At 50.3% G+C, this 22,458-nt stretch overlaps 1 protein-coding gene and 1 long non-coding RNA gene across 2 annotated transcripts; one reads left to right on the forward strand and one right to left on the reverse strand.

Annotated features, from left to right (window-relative positions):
- Positions 1–551: 551 nt before the first annotated feature.
- On the reverse strand, positions 552–19,670 carry LOC138752546 (heme-binding protein 1-like). Its single transcript, XM_069915344.1, has 6 exons — positions 19,562–19,670; positions 17,295–17,373; positions 14,754–14,865; positions 6,697–6,830; positions 4,296–4,453; positions 552–3,246 (listed from the first exon to the last, which is right to left on the reverse strand). The coding sequence occupies exons 1-6, from the start codon at positions 19,618–19,620 to the stop codon at positions 3,156–3,158; spliced, it is 633 nt and encodes a 210-aa protein (XP_069771445.1). The 5' UTR covers positions 19,621–19,670; the 3' UTR covers positions 552–3,155.
- On the forward strand, positions 4,340–9,687 carry LOC138752547 (uncharacterized). Its single transcript, XR_011350731.1, has 2 exons — positions 4,340–4,475; positions 9,403–9,687. It is a non-coding gene; the product is annotated as an uncharacterized lncRNA (long non-coding RNA).
- Positions 19,671–22,458: the final 2,788 nt, after the last annotated feature.

Raw genomic sequence — 22,458 nt, forward strand, 5'->3', positions numbered from 1 at the left:
CAGGGCACGGTGCCTATGTGAGAGGTGATGAAAGATGTAGAAAGGTTGTTTTCCCACAGGACAGGAGGGCACAACTTCAGGATGGCCGGGCGTCCGCTTAGAATCGAGATGCGGAGGAATTTGTTGCCACGGGCGGTTGTGGAGGCCAGGTCATTAAGACGGAGGTCTGCCTGGGGGATCAAAGGTTACGGGGAGAGGGGCTGAGTGGGAAAATGCTCATGATTAAATGGCAGAAGCAGACTCAATGGGCTGAATAGCCTATTTCTGCTCTTGTGGTCTTGCCTTCTACTGCCTGGATGCCAATCTCTGGGTTTCTTCCCTGCCTCTCTCACCTCTATTCAATATCAACCTTGGAGGTGAAGAGCAGAGAGATTGTGTTATCATTAAAGTTATCATTGAGATGGGAAAAGGCTCACAATACAGCTGGGATGAATGAATCTGCTGAATTAGCCCCTCTGTGTTCACACGCCAATTTTTAAAAAATTAAATTACATAAAACTTTTGCGGAGGTTGGATATCAAGAAAGCAAAAAATGATTCAATTCTGACTTATCCAATCCAATCTTTAATGTAGACGTACAATGTGGTAACAGGCATTTCGACCCATGAGTCCGTGCCACCCAATTTACACCCCATTAACCTGCACCCCCAGTACGTTTCGAACGGTGGGAGGAAACTGGAGCCCCACCCCCACCCCAGGAAAATCCATTCAGACACGGGAAGAATGTACTGTGAAAAATAATATAGAAATGTTTTTGGGAGATAAATTGGGAAAGGTTTGTAGGGATAGGTTACATACAAACACTTTAAAACAGATCTTATTTGAAATACTGGAGACATAGTGGCTTCTAACACCTTTTTGCAAGAACATTTGAAGAGTGCTCTAGAGATGTCACGAATGGGTTCTTGTTTACCCAAAAACAACAGATGAAAGAGAATGCTGGCTCCTATGGTCTGCAGGAGACTTGCTGTTGTAAGAGGGTTGTGTGGTTTTCCAAGCAGAGAGAGCTTTCTTTCAGATTCGGGGGGGGGGGGGGGGTGGGGGGGGGGTGTGTGTGTGAGAGAGAGAGAGAGAGAGAGAGCAGAGATCACTTGACTGTTGCTGGGACTGGTACAGGACAAGACAGTCTGGTCGAAGCCCTTATGGTTCATGCAAGAAGAGAGGACTGGCTGCCTGTATTGGAATAAGTGAAACAGAAAGGAACTCTGTGGTGACCTGAAAGAAAGAGGTTATCATCTGGAGAACCCTGAAGGGGCAAGTTTCATCAGCAAGAGACTGAGTGGCTATGGAAGTTCCTCAGTGTGGGTGTTTGGAACAATAAATCTCTCTCTGAAAACTGACGAGAACCTTCCTGAGCAGTAACCATTTACCTTTCGAGCACCAAAGCCTGGTGAACTTTATCAATGTTAAATTGTGTGCACAGTGTAAGAACTGCCTGCAACCAGTGAATTTGGAGGAATGAGAAGTGAGATTGGACTGTGAACCAAAGAACTTTTCTGAACTTACACATACATTACACGCACGTGCGCATAGAATTAGAAGGGGGTTAAGTAAGTCAATAGAGATAAGTTAAAGTTTGATCCTGTTTCATGTTCAAAGATAATTAAACACAACTTTTGTTTAAGTAACCATTTGTCTTGGTGAGTATCGCTGCTGGGTTTCAGGGTCCTCTGGGCTCATAACAATATATTGGCTCCTTACAGATTTGAACCCCAGTCCCAGATTGCTGACTGCCACGCCCGCCGTCCCATTCTTTCTTTGGCAGAAGCTGTCGAGAGGAAAAGTGGGCTTCACAGGATGAGCCAGAATTTAGGTGCCCGTCCCTAACTGCCTTCTGAACCTGAGGAGTGGGTCGACCCACAATGGAGTCAGGGAGAGAGGTCTGGTATTTGGACCCTGCAAGAGAGATGTTTCCATGTCGGGACAGCAGGTGGATTGGAGGACCGATTCTGGGCAGTGGCGTACCCCATGGTTTTGATGTCCTTGTCCTTCTAGCTGGTAGAGGGGGTGGGTTTGAAAGGTGTTGTCCAAGGAGTCTCGGTGAGTTAGTGCTGTGCATCCTGTAGGAGATGGTACAGACAGCATCTACTGGGGTCGGAGTGTGCCATTATCATCTTGTAGAGTCTTCCAATGCTGGGTCATAGGCATTACTCATCTGGGCTTCGTCAGAACCAGCCAGACGAATATAAAGTCCTCAGTGAGTAATGTATGTAATAGTCGATACCGTTTACAAATCGACCCCTCCCCCCACTTTTGGCCCCAGCCTAGGCCCCAACAGCCCGCCTATCCGAGCTCTTGATGCCCCAAATGATGAAGGTGCTTGACACAGTCAAAAGTAGGATGTGTGTAATATTCAACCCCCCCTTAAATTTTACACTAAACATTTGGTCCACAAAATGTGACTATTACACGGGTCAATTACACTTGTTTGAAGATGCTGATATGCCAGCATTTAATGCCTATCCTTTTCTGCTCTCTTTCACGTACAGTTAAAAGTCAACCGAATTGGATTAATGGAGATCAATGTTATTGTACAGATCGTTCGGCCCACAAAGTCTGTGCTGACTCATTTCCATCAATTCTATTTTATTGTCCCCTGGTCTCCCAGATTCTATCCCTCACCTTCACCCCAAGGGCAACTAACGGTGGCCAATTAACCCACCCACCTGAACATCTTCGGGACGTGGGAGGATCTGGGGGGGGGGTTGGAACCCCTCATGGTCACCAGGTTAGGGGTGGTGGACAGAGAAGAAAATGGCAGCATTGCCTCTGGTGCAAGGCTGTGAAGAGAAGGGAGGGGAGAACCAGCACTCCTGTGGGGTCCAACCGTCCATTCCGACTGCCGTCAGCTCCGCACGGCCTGGAAATAGAGTCGATGTAGAGGAGACCACAGCAGGGGATCTCTGGCCCAGGATCAATCGGGAAGTTGGGGGGGGAGGGTAGTAGTAATCAGATTGCACAGTCTCCTCCAGCTCTGGATACTCAGAGGATGGGGGCGACCACTCCCTGGTGCCACTCAAAGGTTGGGTTTGAGGAGTCCTGTCACCAGCAGGTCGATGGTAGGCCGTTGGAGCAGGATGGCAGGTGCAGTGGAGGCAAGGAGGCGGGTGTTGAATGCCGCAACGGATTGGCTTGCTCTGGTAATGTCACAGCCCTTACAGGGTCCTCCCGTACCTGGCTGCACACAGGGGCGCCCCCAGAGCCTGGTACCAGATCTCATTCCGCCTTCCAAACAGTCTCAGAGGGCTGCAGGATGGGAAAGACAGGGCACTCAGTGAACAGCAGAAGTTCCATCCCCTCCTGGTATAGAGGGCAGCACCGGCCACCTGGTGAAGGGGTGGGTGGACTGTCCTCGTTCTTTGTCTGTACTCGCACCCAAACACTTTCCAGCATACCCATCTCCTCTCCACCTCCAGCATCATGCCTCTGCATCCTTCATCCCCCTCCTGCACCCCACTTGGACCCTCCTGTACCTCCTCAAATGCTCCCATACCCCCTTGGACACTACTATTCCCCCTGACCTTCCTGCACCTTCTCGAACCCTCCTGTCCCCCCTCAGACCCTCCCATACCCCCTTGGACCCTACCATTCCCCCCCCACTGACTCTCCTTGAACCCTCCTGTCCCCCCCTCTGAACCTCCCTCACCACCCATGAAACTCCTGCACCCTCGGACCCTCCCTCACTCTCATTGTACCCTCCTTCCCCTTATAGCCACCCACATGCCCTCGGACTCTCCTACCCACATCTTCTATACCCTCCCAGCACCCCAGACCCTCCCACCCTTCTTGGGCCCTCCCGCACCCCCATGGACACTCCCACCCTACACCATTCCGTTCCCAGAGGACCCTCCACCATCCTGCACCCACAGACCCTCCAACACCCACTTGGACCCTCCTGTCCCCTTGCTCTCTGCCCCTCCCCCAGCTCTCACCCCCCCCCCACTCTCCTGCCCAACCCCCCTGGAACCTCCTGTATATACCCCTCTACCCTCCTGCACCCCCACAGAACCTCCCTCGAACCCTTGGACCCTCCTCCAAACCCTCCATCCCCCCCCCAACAGGACCCTCCCGCCACCTCTCGTAGCCTCACGCCACCTCTCGTAGCCTCACGCCACCCCCTCAGATGTTCCTGGACCCCAGCGTACCTTCCTGCACCACCGGAAACTCCCGCAATCTCCGTGAATCCTCCCGAAACACCCTCGGCCCCTCCCCAGCCCCCTCTTGTAATGTCGTTTCAACACCACCAGCGCCAATCCTCCCCCCCACCCCCCGCCCGCCCTATACCCCTCCTCCACCTGCTGTACTCAGCGACGTAGAAACGATCTCGCAGGAAGCTCTCTCTCTGCCGGAGCAGGTCCTCGAACAACTCCTGCGCCTTGCGCTCAAGGCGGAAGAGCAAAGCGCCCGCTGGCCGAACGAACAGGACCTGTCCGGGAGCATGGCTCAGGTACACCTGCAGAAGGATAGCAGCTAGTGTAAGTGTGTGAGGGTCTCTGTTCAGAGGGGCGGGCTTTCTCAGGGTGGGTTGGGAGCTGTAGTTTGACATACCAGTGGAGCGGTCGGTGGGCGAAATGATGGGGGTACCCCGGCCTGGGAATATCGCAGATCCCGACTCCAGGGGAAATGGGGACGAGCAAAGTGGGGTGCCAGGGGTGAAGACTCCCGGCATGGGGGGGGGGGGGGAAAGGAAGGTCTGCGTGGATCTGGGTCGAACCGGGTGTGCAGGGTGAGTGTGCGGTGGGCTCCAGATGTGCAGGGAGGCTCTGGGGTAAGCTCCAGTTGTGGAAGGAGGGGCTGGGTGGATTTCAGCTGAGGAAGGAGGGGCTGAGATGATCAGGAGTGGAGAGAGGTAGGGTCTGGGGGTAGGGGTCTAAACATGAAGGGAGAAGCGGTGAACTGTGGATTTTGGAGGGTCATGTGGGGTCTTCATCTGGAACCTGGTGGAGTGTGGGTCGTGGAGGGCGATGTGACCTCTCCGCCTGGTAACTGGTGGGAGTGTGGGTCATGGAGGGTCACGTGACCTCTCCGCCTGGAACCTGGTGCGAGTGTAGGTCGTGGAGGGCACGTGACCTCTCCGCCTGGTAACTGGTGGGAGTGTGGGTCATGGAGGGCGATGTGACCTCTCCGCCTGGTAACTGGTGGGAGTGTGGGTCATGGAGGGTCACGTGACCTCTCCGCCTGGAACCTGGTGCGAGTGTAGGTCGTGGAGGGCACGTGACCTCTCCGCCTGGTAACTGGTGGGAGTGTGGGTCATGGAGGACCACGTGAGCTCTCCGACTAGAACCTGGTACGAGTGTGGGTCGAGGAGGGTCACGTCACCTCTCCGTCTGGAACGTGGTGGGAGTGAGGATCGTGGAGGCTCATGTAACCTCTCTGCCAGGGACCTCCTGGGAAGTCGAATCACCCTCCGATCAGGGGCACAGTGCTAATATTTTAGGTGCTGGAGCTCACCAGAAATGATCAAATATCCTCATGTTATTAGGGGCATTCTCCCCTCTCACCACAGCCAGAACCCCCTCTACAACTCCCACCCAAACACCCGCTTCTGTAAAATCCCCAGTCCTCAGAGTCGGCGTCAGAATAAATCTAATAGAGGGGCATTAGGGTAACTGTGGGGCGGTGGGGGGGGGGGGCGTGGGCACAGGTGTATCTACTCAAAATAACGGTGACAAGGCGGTACCTTGGTGGCCATCAATTTGAATTTAGCGTTGTATAATTGAAAGCGAACGGTATGATGAGTGTGGAAGAAGCAGGTTCCTTGTATGTCCAGAATAGTGTTCAGCGAGCGTGGATGGGGGGGGAGAAAGACCCTGACCCTGCCTGTATTTAATATGTGGCCACTGTTAAATTCCCCACTTATTTATTTTGCCTTTTTCTTTAATAAATGGAGGCGCCAGCGCTCCGCACCCTCCTGCGCCAATCAAGATTGGACTCTAGCCACTTGACCACTGGCCCCTTTAATCACTCACTGATTATCTCGTCCCCATCTTACTGCAGTTTAAAAGACCACCACATGCCGCCAATCTGATCACGTCTAATGAGGGCTGTTCCATGCCAGGCCGTGGAAAGGTAAGGTGGTAAGGTGTGCACTACACTGAGAGTGGAACCGTAGTATTGTATGGGAATACTTGGCGTTGAACTGTACTCCAGAGGTACAGGGAAATCGGGAGTGTATGTTAAAGTCCCTGTCTTGTAAGAGTGTGTTAGTTACCAGATATTTCTGCACAAGTGAGGGAGGACTGTGTCCGATGTGAATGCCTATCACAGTTTTAGTTGCTCTGTTTCTTCCCTGTGATCATCCCTTGTTTGTTAGCTGGACTCACTTATCTGTGAACCCAATTTAAATCTCACGGAACAGGTTGGGACACACTGGAAGCGGAAAGAGGTCATCTCCAGCTCGAGAGAGTGTCTGAATTGGGCTCCAGATGTGGAGGGAGGAGTCGTCCTGATCTCCAGCTGCAGAGGCCAGAGAGGGCGCGCTCCAGATGTGTGGAGAGGGAAATGTGCCAGGACCCCCCCCCCTCCCCAAAACGGCCAGCATCAAGGTCAGGATCGAACCCAGGTCCTTGGTGTTGTGAGGCGGTGTTTGGCGTGGGGAGGGAGTGGTGGGGGGGGGGGGAGAGAGAGAGGAATCTGGGGATGGTAGGGAGGAAGGCAACCCTAGGTCCCGGGCATCCACTGGAAGAATATACTCACGAGCTCGTCCCGGGGAAGCGGAGGGTTTAAAAGAAACCGTCTGGGCAGCAAGAAGAAAACAGCCATCGGCCTGGGGTCACCATTGAGGCTCGTGTAGAGGGTCAGGATGGGTGCCGTCCGCTCAATCTGTATTCCTGAGGAATCAGGAGTGAATTCTTAGGAATAAGTATCTCCAGTGACCTGATCTGCACCAAGGACGTTTCCTTGGTTAAGAAAGCTTCAAAGTCTCCGCTTTCTCAGAAGACAAGGGAGATTCGGCATGTCTCGCCACTCTGTCCAAATGCCAGAGGCTTGAAACGGCCTGTTAAAGGATCTGACAGCACTGGCATCACTCTGGGGCGGGGGGGGGGGGTGGAGGGTGCGGACCGCACCGGGTGACTCCATCAGTCAGGGTGACACCACAATGACTGTAAAATTTCTGTTCAGTGTTTTGGCAGAAATGTATTATTTTTTATAAAAATATCCCTGTTGTTCGTTATAACAACAAAAACATTTTTCGTCAGCCCAGTTCCATGCATCAAGACTAAAACTCAAGGCTCATTTATGTTTTGAACCTCCGGTCAGAGCGGTCATCACAAGCCAATGACGATGACGTTTTGAATCATGGGGGTTTCCGTCTGCGCACAAAAATCAGCAAACGCTGTGTTTTTGTTGCTGCTGGGATTTTTACAGTCGCTGCTTTTGACACATTTTCTAGTGTTTTAGCGACATTAGTATTTGGGAACCGAGATCACTAACTTTTTTGAGTTCTGAGTGGGACCTAGCCCACTTCAGGGCACAGGCTCTGATTTTATTTCTTGTGATCACGCAGCAGCCTTGCCTCTGCTCGAGCACCCCTCCTGCGACGTCATGCTCCCACTCTGGCCAATGAGTGATCCCTCTTCTCGCTAATCATTGTTTCTTTGTCATCTTTCTTTGGGCACCCTCATTCTTTCTCCCTCTCTTTCCAACTTCTTAATTGTTCCCGCTGCTGCACGGTTGGTCAAATCCCTTGGCCGCTTTGATGACTTTTCACTTAAAGCTGTCTTCATTTCGCTGGAGGCTCCATGATGACACCCACCTGCCGGTCACACCAGCTCAGTTCACACGCGTGTTTTTTTCTTGTGGGGGGGGGGGAATCATCTTCTGCACCCGATATAAGATGAAACCGTGAAATTCAGGCTGAGAGTGGGGACCTGTTTTATCTGAAGGTCAACTTATACTCCAAAATATATACCATCACCTCGTCTCTTTGTTCTACAACACTCCCAGGGTCCTACCAGTCACTGTGTACATGCCCGGGTTAACCTACCAAGGTGCAGCATTACTCTTGTTCAAGTTCAATTCCATCCGCCATTGCAGAGCCCACTTTCTCAGTGCATCTCAATCCTGTTGTAATCGCAGTGTTACGAGCCCAGAGGACCCCAAACCCCAGCAGCAATAGACAAATGGTAACTTAAACAAAAGTTGTTTTCAATTATCTTTAAACATGAAAATAGAATCACACTTCAACTTAACTCTATTAACTTAACTAACCTAACTTAATCCCCTTCTAATTCTAAGCGCGTGTATGTAATGTGTGTGTGTAAGTTCAGAAAAGTTCTTTGGTTCACAGTCCAATCTCACTTCTCATTCCTCCAAGTCACTGGTTGCAGGCAATTCTTATACTATGCACACAATTTAACCTTTAGAAAGTTCACCAGACTTTGGTGCTTGAAAGGTAAATGGTTACCGCTCAGGAAGGTTCTTGTCAGTTTTCAGAGAGAGATTTGTTGTTCCAGGACATCCACAGTAGATTCCTTTTTAATCAGTCACTCCAGTGTCTTGCTGAAGAAACTTGCCCCCTCAGGGTTCTCCAGATGATTACCTCTTTCTTTCAGGTCACCACAGAGTGCTTTTTTTGTTTCTCTTATTCCATGTGAAACGTTAGGTAGCCAGTCCTCTCCTCTTGAATGAACCACAAGGGCATTGACCAGGCTGAACAAAGCACTTACAAACCCATCTTCCAAATGGGGCTTTCCCCAAGCTTGCCAGCTTGTCCTGTTCCAGTCCCAGTTGCTGTTGCTGGCTGTAACACTGTAAAAGTGATCTCCGTCTGTCTCTCAGAAAAAGCCTGTTTGACTCTCTCTGCTTACAAAATCACATGACCCTCTTCAAACAACTCCAGACAATCTGCAGCTCCAATGAGATATTTCATCTGTTGCCTTTTGTAAACAACAATCCTCTAGTGAAGTCTCTTGGGCACTCTCCAAAGCTCTGCCTTGGCCGTGGCTGGAAAACGTCTGGCATTATCTTGGACAGTGGAAATGAGATCTTGTATTCCACTGGAAAAGATAACATATAATTTCCCTAATAATTATCCCTTTTTTGTTAAAACCTGGAGCCCGTATGTGGAATATGTGCAATTAAATTATTAATTCTTTTTCACCATGCATTGGTGGTGGTGCCCCAAACCATGCAAATTATGAAAGGGTGTTATGTTACTTCATCTCTTAATTTTCTTTCTTTTTTGAGGTGGTTTAGAGGGGTGTTGGGGTTTGTAAAGGGTTAAAATCCTATGTCTGTATTTTATTATTAAATAAATTTTTCAAAAGGACTCTGACTTTGTACATTGATTTTTTTTTTCTTTTCTCTGTAATGCACAGATGATTTTCACATTTATTAGTTTACACAGGGTACAGTTTTATTTGCACTACTAAGAAGTGGTTATTCTACCTCGCCCTGCAGGAAAAAGGAACGCGACGTCACGTATGTAATTCTTCCAAGAAATCTGAATCCTGGCTGTATGACAGATTCCTGGCTGGATCTATAAATACGGTGAAGGCTAATCGAGTCAACGCTTGCCTGTCAGCATTGGGCTCAACGTGGGAGCTGCCGTTTGCCTTGCCGCCCCACGGAATAAGTGCCTGGCCAGTCTCCCTCTGCACACCCTGAGCTTGGAGGGTGTCCAGGGGCCGAATGACTAAGCACCGGATGGAAACAGAGAATAAAGGTTAAGGAGCTAAAATAGAACTTCTGAGGGAATCGGAGAAACATGGAGACAGGGGTTGACTTATTGGTTGAAGGGTAATAGTAAGCTGCCGTCTGGTACTGTATTGAGAGGGGTTTATATACAGGTGTCCTGGAGTGATTTTTTATATTTAGACATACTGCACGGTGACAAGCCTCTTTGGACCACGGGTCCGTGCCGCCCAATTCACACCCCATTAACCAACACCCCCAGTACGTTTTGGAGGGTGGGATGACTCCGGAGGTTCCCCCCCTCCGGGGAAAACCGGCGGAGACACGAGAAGAACGTACAAACACCTCGCAGACAAGTCAGGAGTTTGTAAACTCCTTACACCGCGGGATCCCGATCGCTGGCGCTGTCGGGGGGCGGGGGCGCCAGAATGAATGTCAGGTGGGGCATTAGCGTGCTGGGTGGGATGCTGTTAACTTAGGTGACGAGAGCACTGCTCTTACGGCGTCAAGCATTAACAGACGCCGGGGTGCGGGTGGCATGCTATTGAAGGTGGGGGGGGGGGGGGGGGGGGGGGGGGGGGGCGGGGGGGGAGGATCTGACGGCGAGCGATGGCACCTGTTCCCTGACAGGTATTTGGGGTCACGTAGAGAGAATTTGGTGTGGTCAAATTTGCAGTACTCTGGGCAGTTTTGGTCACCTAACTCCAGGAAGGAAATGAATAAGATTGAACGAGTGCAGAGATTATAGAATGTAATAGAACAGAACGTGTAATATTACACGAAATTGCCCCCTGTCTCCCATAAGTCAAAGAGACTTATGTTGCCCGGTGCCCCTTACAGTAAGAGAGAAGCAAAAGAGAGTCCCTTCAGAGGGACTGAGCGTGCATGGATTCGTCTCCAGCGTCCCCGCGGCTTCTGTAGACCCCCCTGTTCGATCCATCGATGACCCAAGCTTCAGATCCGAACGGGAGGTCTTCAGCCGCCCGATGCCCTTCTTGCCATCCTCTGGAATCCCGTTACCCCGGGTCACGCAAAGTCAAGTCGGCCTCCACCTGCGGGGGTCCCTCAGCTGCTGAGCCCCCGCCTCACCTTCCCCGTTGGGTCGCACCCCCCCCCCCCCCCGCTTCTCCGTGGTGGTGGGAGGGGGGATTCTCCCCGTTTATGGTGCCCCCCCCCCCCGGAGCTTACGACGACCCCCACCCTCGTGGCCTCTGTCGAGCACAGGCGCCGCCACCTTGGGAGCGGACCCCGCGGTGGTAGGGTTTTACTGACAAGCACCGTCGGCCCCTCCAACGGTAAAACCCGTGCAGAGCTTTTTTGGGGAAACCTTTGGAGCAGCGCCGCGTCTCCGTTCTCCCGGGGCCACAACAGCGTTGCCATTTTGTGTAAGTTGTGCGAATGCAATAGATTGTTCGCAAAAGAACCCTTCTCACGGCACAAGGTGAAATAGGAGCTGGAGTCAGCCATCCTGCTCCGCTGCTCGGAGATCACAGGTCGTGGTCCACCTCCCTGTCTCCCCCCGCCACCCAACTCTCTGTCATGAGGCAGTCTCCACGGCTTCCCTGTGCAGAGAATTCCACCTCTTTCCAGGGAAAAGCACTTTCTCCTCATCTCAGTCCTGAATCTACTCCCTGGAATTTTGACCTGAGGTCCCCAAGATCAGAGGTTCTTAACCCTTCTCTTTCCACTTACGTCCCACTTTAAATCATCCCTCTGCCATTGGGTGCGGTGTGATTAGTAAGGGATTGCTTAAGGAGGGATGTAGGTGGGAAGGGAAGGTTGAGAACCACGACTCAATCCAATTGTTACTGAAATATTTTGCTGGAGAAAAATGGTCATTGGCCTATTTCCTCTGGAGCGATGAAACCGTGCACATAGCGAGTCAATGAGGGACGATTAAAGCAGTAGCCTCCAAACTTTTTCTTTCCACCCACTTAAGTAAACAATCCCTTACTGATCACAGAGCATCGATGGCAGAGGGAAAACTTAAAGTGGGATGTGAGTGGAAAGTTAAAGGTTGAGAACCACTGGACTAGATCTTGTCTCACCTGCCAGTGCAAAAAAAATCTTTCTTTCTTTGGCTTGGCTTCGCGGACGAAGATTTATGGAGGGGGTAAAAAGTCCACGTCAGCTGCAGGCTCGTTTGTGGCTGACAAGTCCGATGCGGGACAGGCAGACACGATTGCAGCGGTTGCAGGGGAAAATTGGTTGGTTGGGGTTGGGTTTTTCCTCCTTTGCCTTTTGTCAGTGAGGTGGGCTCTGCGGTCTTCTTCAAAGGAGGTTGCTGCCCGCCAAACTGTGAGGCGCCAAGATGCACGGTTTGAGGCGTTATCAGCCCACTGGCGGTGGTCAATGTGGCAGGCACCAAGAAAAATAGACTGTACTCAACGTGCGCACGTAAACAAACAAAGAACTGGAAACAGGTAATGAATGCAAACCCTTCCCCACCCCCGCCACCGTCCAGAACATCTACGGGGAACACTGCCTGTCGGAGGGCAGCAGCGAACACCAAGGACCCTCGCCACCCAGCGGACGCTCTGTTCTCGCTGTTGCCCTCGGGAAAGGGGTGTAGGTGCCTCCACCAGGTTCAGGAGCAAGCAGCACCCCCTCCACCTCATCGACAAACTCAATCAGGGACTCCTTTAAGGGACTCTTACTTTTAAAAAAAACTTTATTTATTAAACAGCAGTTAAAATACAAATATAGAACAAAGTATAACGATAACACAAAATCTTCTCCCTCTCCCCCCTCCTATTCCCTCTCTCCCAACCTCTACCCCACCCCCCCAAAAATATAATAATAAGTGGAGTTAAAATACATATTTATCGGTATTTTAATGCCAAGGATGTCGCAAATCCCATCTAACAAAAGCCGTCATATTTCCAAACCTGCACATTTCAAATACGGATTCCACATTGTAATAAAGAAAGAATAATTATTATACACATTATAAGTGATCTTTTTCAGACGATTACAAATTCTCAATTCAATATGCCATTTTTGCATATTTAATTCAATATCATTCTTCCATGTAATTGCTATACATTTCCTAGCAACTGCTAAAGCCAAACGAATAAATGCCATTTCAAATTTGTTTAATTTTAAACCCAAAGTCAACGTTGTGGTACATCCCAATAAAAATAAAAACAGATAAGGGTTAGTTTAAATTTGAATAAACCTTCCAAAAGCTCCATAATTCTATACCAAAAAGTCTTTACCTTTTCGCAAAGCCAAACTGAGTGCAAAAAAGTACCTAGTTCTCTTCCACATCTGAAACATACATCTGAAGAACTAAAACTTTTAACTTCTCGGGAGTTAAATACAATTGGTGTAAAAAGTTATAATGAACCTGTTACGAGCCCAAAGGACCCCAAAACCCAGCAGCAATAGATATTCACCATGACGAGTAATTACTTAAACAAAAGTTTTTAATGATCTTTAAACATGACAACAGAATCAAAATTTAACTTATCCCTATTAACTTAACTAACCCAACTTAACCCCCTTCTAATTCTAAGCGCACGTGTGTGTAAATGTAAGAAAAGTTCTTTGGTTCACAGTTCAATCTCACTTCTCATTCTTCCAAGTTCACTGGTTGCAGGCAATTCTTATACTGTGCACAGAATTTAACATTTATAAAGTTCACCAGGCTTTGGTGCTCGAAAGGTAAATGGTTACCGCTCATGAAGGTTCTTGTGGGTTTGCAGAGAGGGATGTGTGGTTCCAGGATTTCCACTGAGGTACCACCATTAGTCACCTCAATGTCTTGCTGATGAAACTTGCCCCATCAGGGTTCTCCAGATGATAACCTCTGTTTCTGTTCGACTTATTCCAAGAGAAACGTCAGGCAGATAGCACTTCCAGCCATCCGCCACTCTGGAGCTTCTGTTTCCATTCCAACAAGCTTCTCCTGGCTTGTTACAGCTTTGTGTGTCATACACAGTCAAAGACTTCCATCTGTCTCTCACTCTTTGTCTGAGATTCAAACTCCCAGCAGCATGTCCTTCTCTCTCTCACTTACAAAACCCCTGACCTTCTCCAGCAAAAAATAGGAGTTAGTCTCCTGCTCCCATCTGTTGTTTTAGGTAAACAAGAACCTCTCAATGACCTCTGACTGAGCACTTTGCAGAGAGGTCAAAAGCCTTGCAAAATGGTCCAAAACAGACAACCTGACACTGGTTGTTCTTCCAAGTCAATGATCTATTCATTTCATGACATCATTTCAATTAGCACCTACTTGTGAAATGTCCATAGCATTCTCCATAGTTTCTGTAAAGTCACTGAATATGAATACTTCAGTATTTCAAATAAGATCTGTTTTAAAGTGTGTGTATGTATGTAATTTACTCTAATTCTACCAATTTATATCCCAAAAGGATTCCCAAATATTCCATCACAAACCAAACTGTATCTCACATTAATTAATCTAGACATACTGTCCTCACACATAGTCCTCCACTCCTCCTGAGATATTGGAATAGATAAATCATTCTCCTGTTTAATTTTCATTTTATACAAATCATCTTCTTTTGCAATAGACCATACATTTCTGAAATAAAACCTTTTTTAAAACTCCATCAGTTAATAAGCATTAACACTTAGATCTTTTAGGTAATTTTAATTCATGCCCTAAATTATCTAATAACCAAGTACGTATTTGATAACATGCAAACAATGTATTTGACATAATCCCAAACTTTTCCTTTAATCTATTAAATGATAGAAACAATCCTTTTTCATAACAATCTCCTACTAATCTAATACCCTTCTATTCCCACAATATCAAATGATAATTATTCACTGAGAAAGAAAATAATTTATTCTGACATATTGGGATATTAACCAAAATTGTAACTTTAATTCCCATAATTTGATCCCTGGTATGCCATATTTAAGGCCTCTTACTTGTGCACTTTCTTTGCTCTCCCTGTATCGCTTAGTCAGTTTTTATACATTTGTTATCTGTTTACAGTTCTTTGTTTATATGTTCACGCTGTGTACAATTTATTTTTTGCGCTACCAATTAGTAGTCATTGTGCCGGGTCCGCTGGAGAAAAGTATCTCAGGGTTGTGTATGGACTCTGACGATATCTAAGTTGCACTCCATTCTGGCTTACCTGGTCTATTCTTCTTGTTAAAGTATTCCGTCAGACGAGCCTTGGCACGGTATCTCCCTTCCGTGTGCAGAACGTGTGTGCCCACCCAAAGGCTGGGTTCAGAATCCCGAGTCTGTGAGGGAGGCAAGGGGAGATTTTCAAATGGTCGACTTGGAGTCAGCGCTGCTCCCCGCCCACCAGCGGGGAGGCTCTCGATTGGCACTTCTCCCAAACCCGAGGGATTTGGATCTCACCCCCTCCTCCCCACCATGGGCCTGGCCAAGGGGAAGGCTGGGAGACGAAGCTTCAATTTCCAGAGGGCTGGAGGACCCAGCTCAAAGACTGCAGATGTTGGAATCTGAAGGAAAGGGGTGGCCCAGTTAGTGCAGCACCAGTGATCGGAACGGGGGTTCGAATCCCGTGCCGTGCCGTCTCAAAGGAGTGCGTGTATTCTTCCCGTGTCTGCATGGGTTTCCGCCAGGTGCTCCGGTTTCCTCTCACTATTCAAACAAAATACAGGGATTGAAGGTCATTTGGGTGAAAATTGGACGGCATGGGCACAAGGGCCAAAAAGGCTGTTATCTAAATTTAAATAAGTGCTGGAAGAACTCAACAAGTTGACCAGCATCTGTGGAGAAAAAGGGATGGGTGACATTTGGCATTAAAACCCCGCATCAGGGCTGAGGGTCTAGAGCAGGGGTGTCAAACTCAAATTCACAGAGGGCCAAAATTAAAAACTTGGACTAAGTTGTGGGCCAAACTAAATATTTATTGAAAATTTTCAACAACATCTGCATGTTTTCTCTTCTTTCAACATATGTAATGTTAAACTTTTTGTTATTAAAATAAATGTTTAATAATAGTTTTGGTTAAACTCTTTCCAGAAGAAGCATTAACAAATGAGAAATAAAATATTCAATAAATAATATTTCTCTATACCTTTAAGCTCCTTTTAAATGTATTTTTTTTCACAAGCCAACAAGTCAAAAAAATAACAACTTGCTTCAATGAAAATCCAATCTTTCAACTATGAACAGTCCAAAGTTAACCAAAGAAAATATTAATCCAAGCTTAGCTTGCTACACTGTAATTTACTCTGATGCACCTGGGTCTAAACCAGATACTTGGCATCTCTTAGATGCAAGTTCATCAAACTCTGGGGTCAGAGTTTGCCTCCCACCTGTCTTGAAAATTCCTGTTTTCTGTCTTTCGTTTGGCCATTTTTCGTAAGGGGTTTATTACATGTGAGTTGGGCGACAGGTCGCAGATACTAATGAAAGTAAAGAGAGGAGGTGGGGGCGATTAGCGGGCTGACGGGCCGGTGCCAATGCATTTGCAAAGCATTCTGGGATTTGTAGTATTAGCTGTACTGGCGCAGCGGGCCAGCTCTAATACATATTTGATATGATCTTGCGGGCCAAACATAATTATATCACGGGCCAAATTTGGCCGCGGGCCTGAGTTTGACATGTGTGGTCTAGAGGGTCAACATATAGTAACGAGGAGGTGGTGTGAGGCAGGGGTTGGGAGGTGGGATCAGGTGAGGAGATGAAGCTAGGTGGAGAGGCTGGAGACGGGGGCTGGCAGGCGATAGGGAGAATTATCGAAGGGAGGGACAGGTGGAACCAAGCCGGGCACAGTTGGGAAGGAATGGGAAGGAATGGGAAGAGGGTCATATCTGGGAAAAGAAGTTACAGGGGGCCACAGCTGCGAAGTAGAATACATCTGGTAGGGGGGAGCAGCTCGAAAGGGAGGGAAGGGGAGGGTGCCACAGCCCGAGAGGGAAGGGAGGGGGGAACAGCCCGAGAGGGAGGGGAGCTGGGCCTCAGCTTGAGAAGGGGGGGGCTGCAACCTGAGTAGAGGGGGTGCAGCCGGGCAGCTCATGAAATGATGTGAGAATAACAACCTGAGTCTCAATGTGGACAAGATGAAGGAGATGATCGTGGACTTCAGGAGGACCAGGAACTATGACCCATCACAAACACACAACTCTGCAGCAGAGAGAGTGGAGAGCGCCAATTTCCTTGGAGTTCACTTCATTAGTGACCTATCGTTGACATTAAATATCCCTTCACTTGCTGAGAAGACTGATGGCGGGCAAGGCTACCAGCCACCATCATCTCAACCTTCTACAGGGGCTCTATCAAGTGTGTCCTTCCCGGCTGCATCACAGTATGGTGCAGAGAAATGGATCGGAGGTCAATCCACAGGACCAGAAGAGCGGCAGAGAGGATCGCTGGGGTCTGACTCCCCCTCATCGACGTGATCATTGTCCAAAGATAACTCAAAAAGACCCCTTCCATGCCAGGAAAGAGATACAGGACCAGCACCACCAGGCTGAGGAACAGCTTCTTCCCACGGGCAGTGAGAATGCTGAACGGATGATCCTCCGAGACAACTATTTCTTTAACCATAATATTTTAATATTTGTATGTACATACTGAGCAAGCGCGTCGCTTGTCCGTGTGCATGTTAGCAGTGTGTTGCACCGAGGACCGGAGAACACTGTTTCATCGGTTTGCACGGTCAATGAACTTGAAGTTGGTCCTGGAGCCCACTTACCTCGTACTCCGAGTCCCGGCAGACGGTGATGTAGGACAAACACTCAGAAGCATCAGTGCAGGTGGACGGTGTCCGACTCCTGTGGGAGATAACGGATCTGTTGGCGTGAGAGCTGGGGAGGCTCTCCGAGTCGTGCAGTTGGGGTCAGCCGAGGGAAGGTTGGACCAGAGAGGATTTGGGCTGGGGCAAGGTTTAACGTTGAGGGGGTGAAGGGAACGGGGGATGTGAGGAGTGACAGATCTCCCCAGGGGGAAAGGGATGGTCCGTGGGGGGAGGGGGGGGGAGTGGGGTTGGAGATAGGGTCGGCATCTGCGCGCGGGAATTCCCAGCAATCAGAACGGTTAGGGCACTGTGCCAGAGCAATCGATCCGGGTTTGAATTCCAGCGCTGTCCGTATGGAGTTTGTACGTTCTCCCTGCATCTGCGTGGGTTTCCTCCCACCCTTCAAAACATACGGGGTTGTAGGTTGGCAGGGGTATTGGATGGCAGGAGTAGTGGTTGGCAGGGGTAGTGGGTGGCAGGGGCTCGTTTGTCTAATTTATATTTATAATTAATTATAACTGGAGAAGGGGCTTTCAAGCAAGTGCCTGGCTGTTCCTTCTCTGTGAAGTGAAACACGAAACGCCTTCTTCAAGCGAAGAACAGAAAGGCGTCAGAGACTGGCCAGGGGGAGGAGTCCAGACCAACAAAAGGTGTTAATTGGATCAGGTAAGAGGAGCGGTGAGAATTGATTTTGGCTCTGGGAGACAGCGGGAAAGGGGAAGAAAGAGAAAGAGGGCTGGCGAAAAGGCGATGGGGGAAGAAGGGGAGAGGGGTCGGTGATAATGCCGTCCGGTTGGAGGGTGTCCAGACGGAAGACGAGGGGTTGTTCTTTCAATCGGGGGTGGCTGGCAGTGCGTGAGACTACGGACAGAAACGCAGCGAAGGGAATGGGACGGGGAATTGAAACGGATGGCCCATTTTGGACGCAGCCGAGGAGCTCAGCGAAGCCTGTCCCCAGCCACTCTGACTTAGAGGGTCAACATATAGTTGCGGGAGCAGCGAGCGACCCCCCCCCCCCCCACCCCCACCAGATTCGTGTGAAGAACTGGTTTGGGAGCCCCAGACTCGAGTGAGGAAGGAGGTGGTGGGCGCAAATGGAGCATCTCCTGCAATTGACGGAGAGAGGCGTCAAGGAACTGATTGGTGGGGAGGGAGGAGTGAACAAGGGAGTCACGGAGGGAGTGGTCCATGCGGAAAGTGGAGCAGGGATACGAGCGGAAGATACATCTAATTATGGGACCACATAGTTCTCTACAGACGATGCCTGACATGCTGAGTATTTCCTGTTCCTGCAGCCACTTAGATCTTCAAACAGGACAGGGGGGGGGGGGGGGTGGGGGCATGGGGGATGGGCGGAGAATAACCGGCGGGACTTGGGGGGAGTGGGATGGAACTGAGATTTATCAGGAGCTAGTATGGAGAGGAGAGGCGAATGGCTTCCTCTTGCATGGTGTAATTTTTATTTGATAATTCCATCTCCCGACTTTGCACTTCTGCCTGAAGAGGAAAGGATGGGGGTGGAGGCAGGTCTGCCTGGAGAGGGAAGGGTGGGAACAGCTATGTCTGGAGAGAGAAGGTTGTGGGGGGCAGCTCTGTATGAAGGGGGTGGGGAGCTGAAGAAAAGGAAGGTTAGGGAAGGAGAGCGTCTCGGGCGGGGGAGTGAGGGGAGGGTTCACGGCAGCTGGCGAAGCCGTGCTGTTGGTGACTCGTTGGTGGGGGCCCAGATGGGCGAGGTTGTGCAGCCGGGGTGATGTGAACCCTTGCTTCTCCAGTCACTGGGAACAGGCAGGGAGTCAGCCCCTCACCTCACTGCCTTAAACAAGGCAGTAAATAATTATACAGATCGAAAATAGTCTCTTAGCTGTTTCTGTTAACGGATTATACAAGGAGTTAATCGTACGTGCATTATATTAAAACATGCCAATACACTTTTATTAGCCATGCGAGGGTGGCTGCGCTGAAGTCAATGAGGTTTAACTGGCTATACCGACCCGCGATTCCGCGCCGCCCAATTTACACCCCACTAACCTACACCCCACCAGTACGTTTCGAGCCGTGGGAAGAAACCGGACCCCCCCCCCGGGAAAACCCACACAGGCACGGGGAGAACGAACCAACTCCTGACAAATAGCGCGGGATTCGAACCCCAGGACCCGGTCGCTGGCGTTTTAAGGGTGCAAACATCGCCCCCCCCCCACCGTGAGGGGATGGCGTCAGTCACCTACCATTGAGCCGAGACCCCCTGACACAAGAGGTGAAGGGCCAGCGGCAGCAGTGGGAGCATCGTGCCAACCGTTATGCGTCGCTGAGCACTGGTGGGGGGCTTGGAGAGAGAGAGCGAGAGAGAGGTGATGGACTAGTCCCCAGTCCGCAGCGGCCGTTCCCCGCCCCCACCTCACCCAGCCCCTGGGGAAACGGTTGGGGCATGAGCGCGGTCCCCCGCCCAGGAACCTGCCCTTTCCCTCCCCCACCCCCAGCCCAGCCCAGACCGGCCTCGCCCCCACCCCCTCGGCGCAGACTTACTGCGGTGCGCTGCACTCCGCAGCCGGTCTCCGGGGTGCTCCACTTATACCGGCTGCCACCTCCGCTCCCCTCCTCCCTTCCCCTGTTCTGCCTCCTCCCCCTCCCCCTTTTCCCTCTTCTCCCTCCCTCTCCTATCCACTCCCTTCCCCTCTTCCCCGTCTCTCCTTTCCCTTCATCCCCTCCCTCTCCTCCTCTCCCTCCCTTCGCATCCCCTCCCACCCATCGCCACCAAAGTAGGGCGTGGAGCAGACTTCTTACCACCTTTAATCACCCTGGTTTTAATCCGTCAGCATAAAACTATCACCGCCCAACTCAGTCATCCTGCCCGCCGCTCCCTGTCTGGCAGAAGGAATAGAAGGAGCTGGAGAGAGGAGGCTGGCTGGGTGGGGGCATCAGAATCAGAATTTATTGTTATGAACGTTTCACAGAATTCTTGTTTGTGGCAGCGTCACGGAGCAAACATTTCTAATTAAACTACCTCACAAAAATAATTAAAAATATCAGTCAGGCAGCGTCTTTGGTTCACCGATCATTCAGGAGGGGAAGAAGCCGTCCTCGTGCCGCTGAGGGCCCGTCTTTAGGCTCCTGGATGGTAGCAGAGTGGTGAGGGCCTGGTATGGTGATGGGAGGGGCCCTTTGAGGATGGAGGCCGCTTTTTTTTAAGACACCGTAGATGTCCTCATTGGGGTGAAGTCTGGTGCCTGTGATGTCGCAGGTGGAGTTAACAACCCTCTGGAGTTTATTGTGTCCTGAGAGTTAGCGCCTCCATACCAGGCAGTGATGCAACCGGTCCACCTGTAGAGTCATACCGAATCTCAGATTTCAGATTTATTGTCCGACTACATACCTGACATCACACACCACCCTAAGATTCCTTTTCCTTGCGGGCGCGGCAGAATTACCTCTAATTGGTAGAGTACACAGGGTTAACAAGTAAAACAACAGATAACGAATGTAAACAAACTGACTGTGCAATACAGTGGGAAGGGTCGGAACAACTATGTCTGGAGAGAGAAGGTTGGGGTGGGGGCAGGTCTGTCTGGAGAGGGAAGGGTGGCGGTGGGTGGGAGGGGAGGGGATGCGAAGGGAACGGAGAGACAGGGAAGGGGAGGAGGGGAGGGAATGGGAAAGGAGGGGAGTGGATAGGAGAGGGAGGGATGGAAAGGAGGGGAGGAAGAGGAGGAGGAGAGAGATGGAAGGGAGGGGAGAGGGAAAAGGGGGAGGGGAGGAGGCAGAAGAGAGGGAGGGAGGGGAGCAGAGGTGGCAGCCGGTATAAGTGGAGCTCCCCGGGAACAAAGGAAAATCAATAATGTGCACCAAGGAAGAGTCTTGCTCTTCCCTGATCGAGTTTATCATTGAGGAGTCTGATGGTGGAGGGGGAGCAGCTGCCTGAACCTCAGTCCAACCTGCCCATGCCGGCCGAAATGCCCCTCCCACACTCGTCCCACCTGCCTGCGTTGGCCCCTATCACCAAACCCAATCTATCTCAGTCCAATTTTCTTCTTCAGTGTTGCAATAGTATTTGCCTCGACCACCTCCTCTGGCAGCCCCTTCCACCTTCCGTATAAAAGGGTTACCCTTCAGGTTCCCGTTAACCCTCTCCCCCCTCACCTCGATTTCGGTCAACCTTCTGCGCTCTGCGAATAAAGTCCGAAACTGCTTAGTGTCTCTGGATCGCCCGGAATCTGATAGGAACAAGAAGGTTGTTTCCATTGGCAGGTGAGACAGGGAACACAGCCTCGTAGAGATGAGGAACAGCTTTACCCTGAGAATGGGGAATCTGTGGAATTACCTGCCCAGGGAAGCAGTGGAGACGCCCTCACGAAATGTATTTTAAACGCAGGGGGAAAAGGCGGGCAGATGAAGTTGGGTCCACTCCCAATCAGATGATATCTTCCGAAATAACAAGAGTGATTCCGGCAAACTGACTGCTCGTGTCAATTCGGGGCGCCAGGGGTCAGCGATCGCGACCGCGGTTCGAATCCCGCGCTGGCTGTAAGGAATTTGGTTAACGGGGTGGAAATTGTGAGGCGCAGACCCCTGGGCTGATAGACATGTATGGCTGCACTGAAATAAATAAATAACCCCCGCTCTTGCAATCCTGATTCAAGGTTCAGTCTCTTTCCGCGTTGTTATCATTCTGCACCTCTGGATCTCTCTCTGTAACCCCGCGTTCTGTACGGCTGTTTTTTTTAATCCTGTTGAACTTGGATGTTTTCAATAGAGAGGACAAATTTGCCGGGCAATCTCTTCCCTGTACCTCAGCAGACATGACTATAGCTGTAAACGTGAAATGAATGAACAAGCGAATGGTGTACTTTCGCCTGAGAACTGCGAAAAGCTGCCCTCCGCAGCATGGAACAGGGTCTTTGGCCCAAATTCTGCACGCCGACCAAATTGGTGTTCAGGGCTAGTCTGCATTTAGCCCAGACCCTTCTTAGCTCTTCCGATCCACAGGTCCGCACAGTCTCCTCTGCTAGTTCTCGGGTGGTTGTGCGTGGGACTGGTGCGCATGGACATCCATTCCACAGAAGCCGACGGCTGTCTTTCAGATGGTCCTAAGGTCCCACGTCTCCTGCCTCCTCGCTGCCCCGTCCCA

Source organism: Narcine bancroftii, chromosome 2 (genome assembly GCF_036971445.1).
Source record: "Narcine bancroftii isolate sNarBan1 chromosome 2, sNarBan1.hap1, whole genome shotgun sequence".
In the NCBI taxonomy this organism is placed as follows: domain Eukaryota; kingdom Metazoa; phylum Chordata; class Chondrichthyes; order Torpediniformes; family Narcinidae; genus Narcine; species Narcine bancroftii.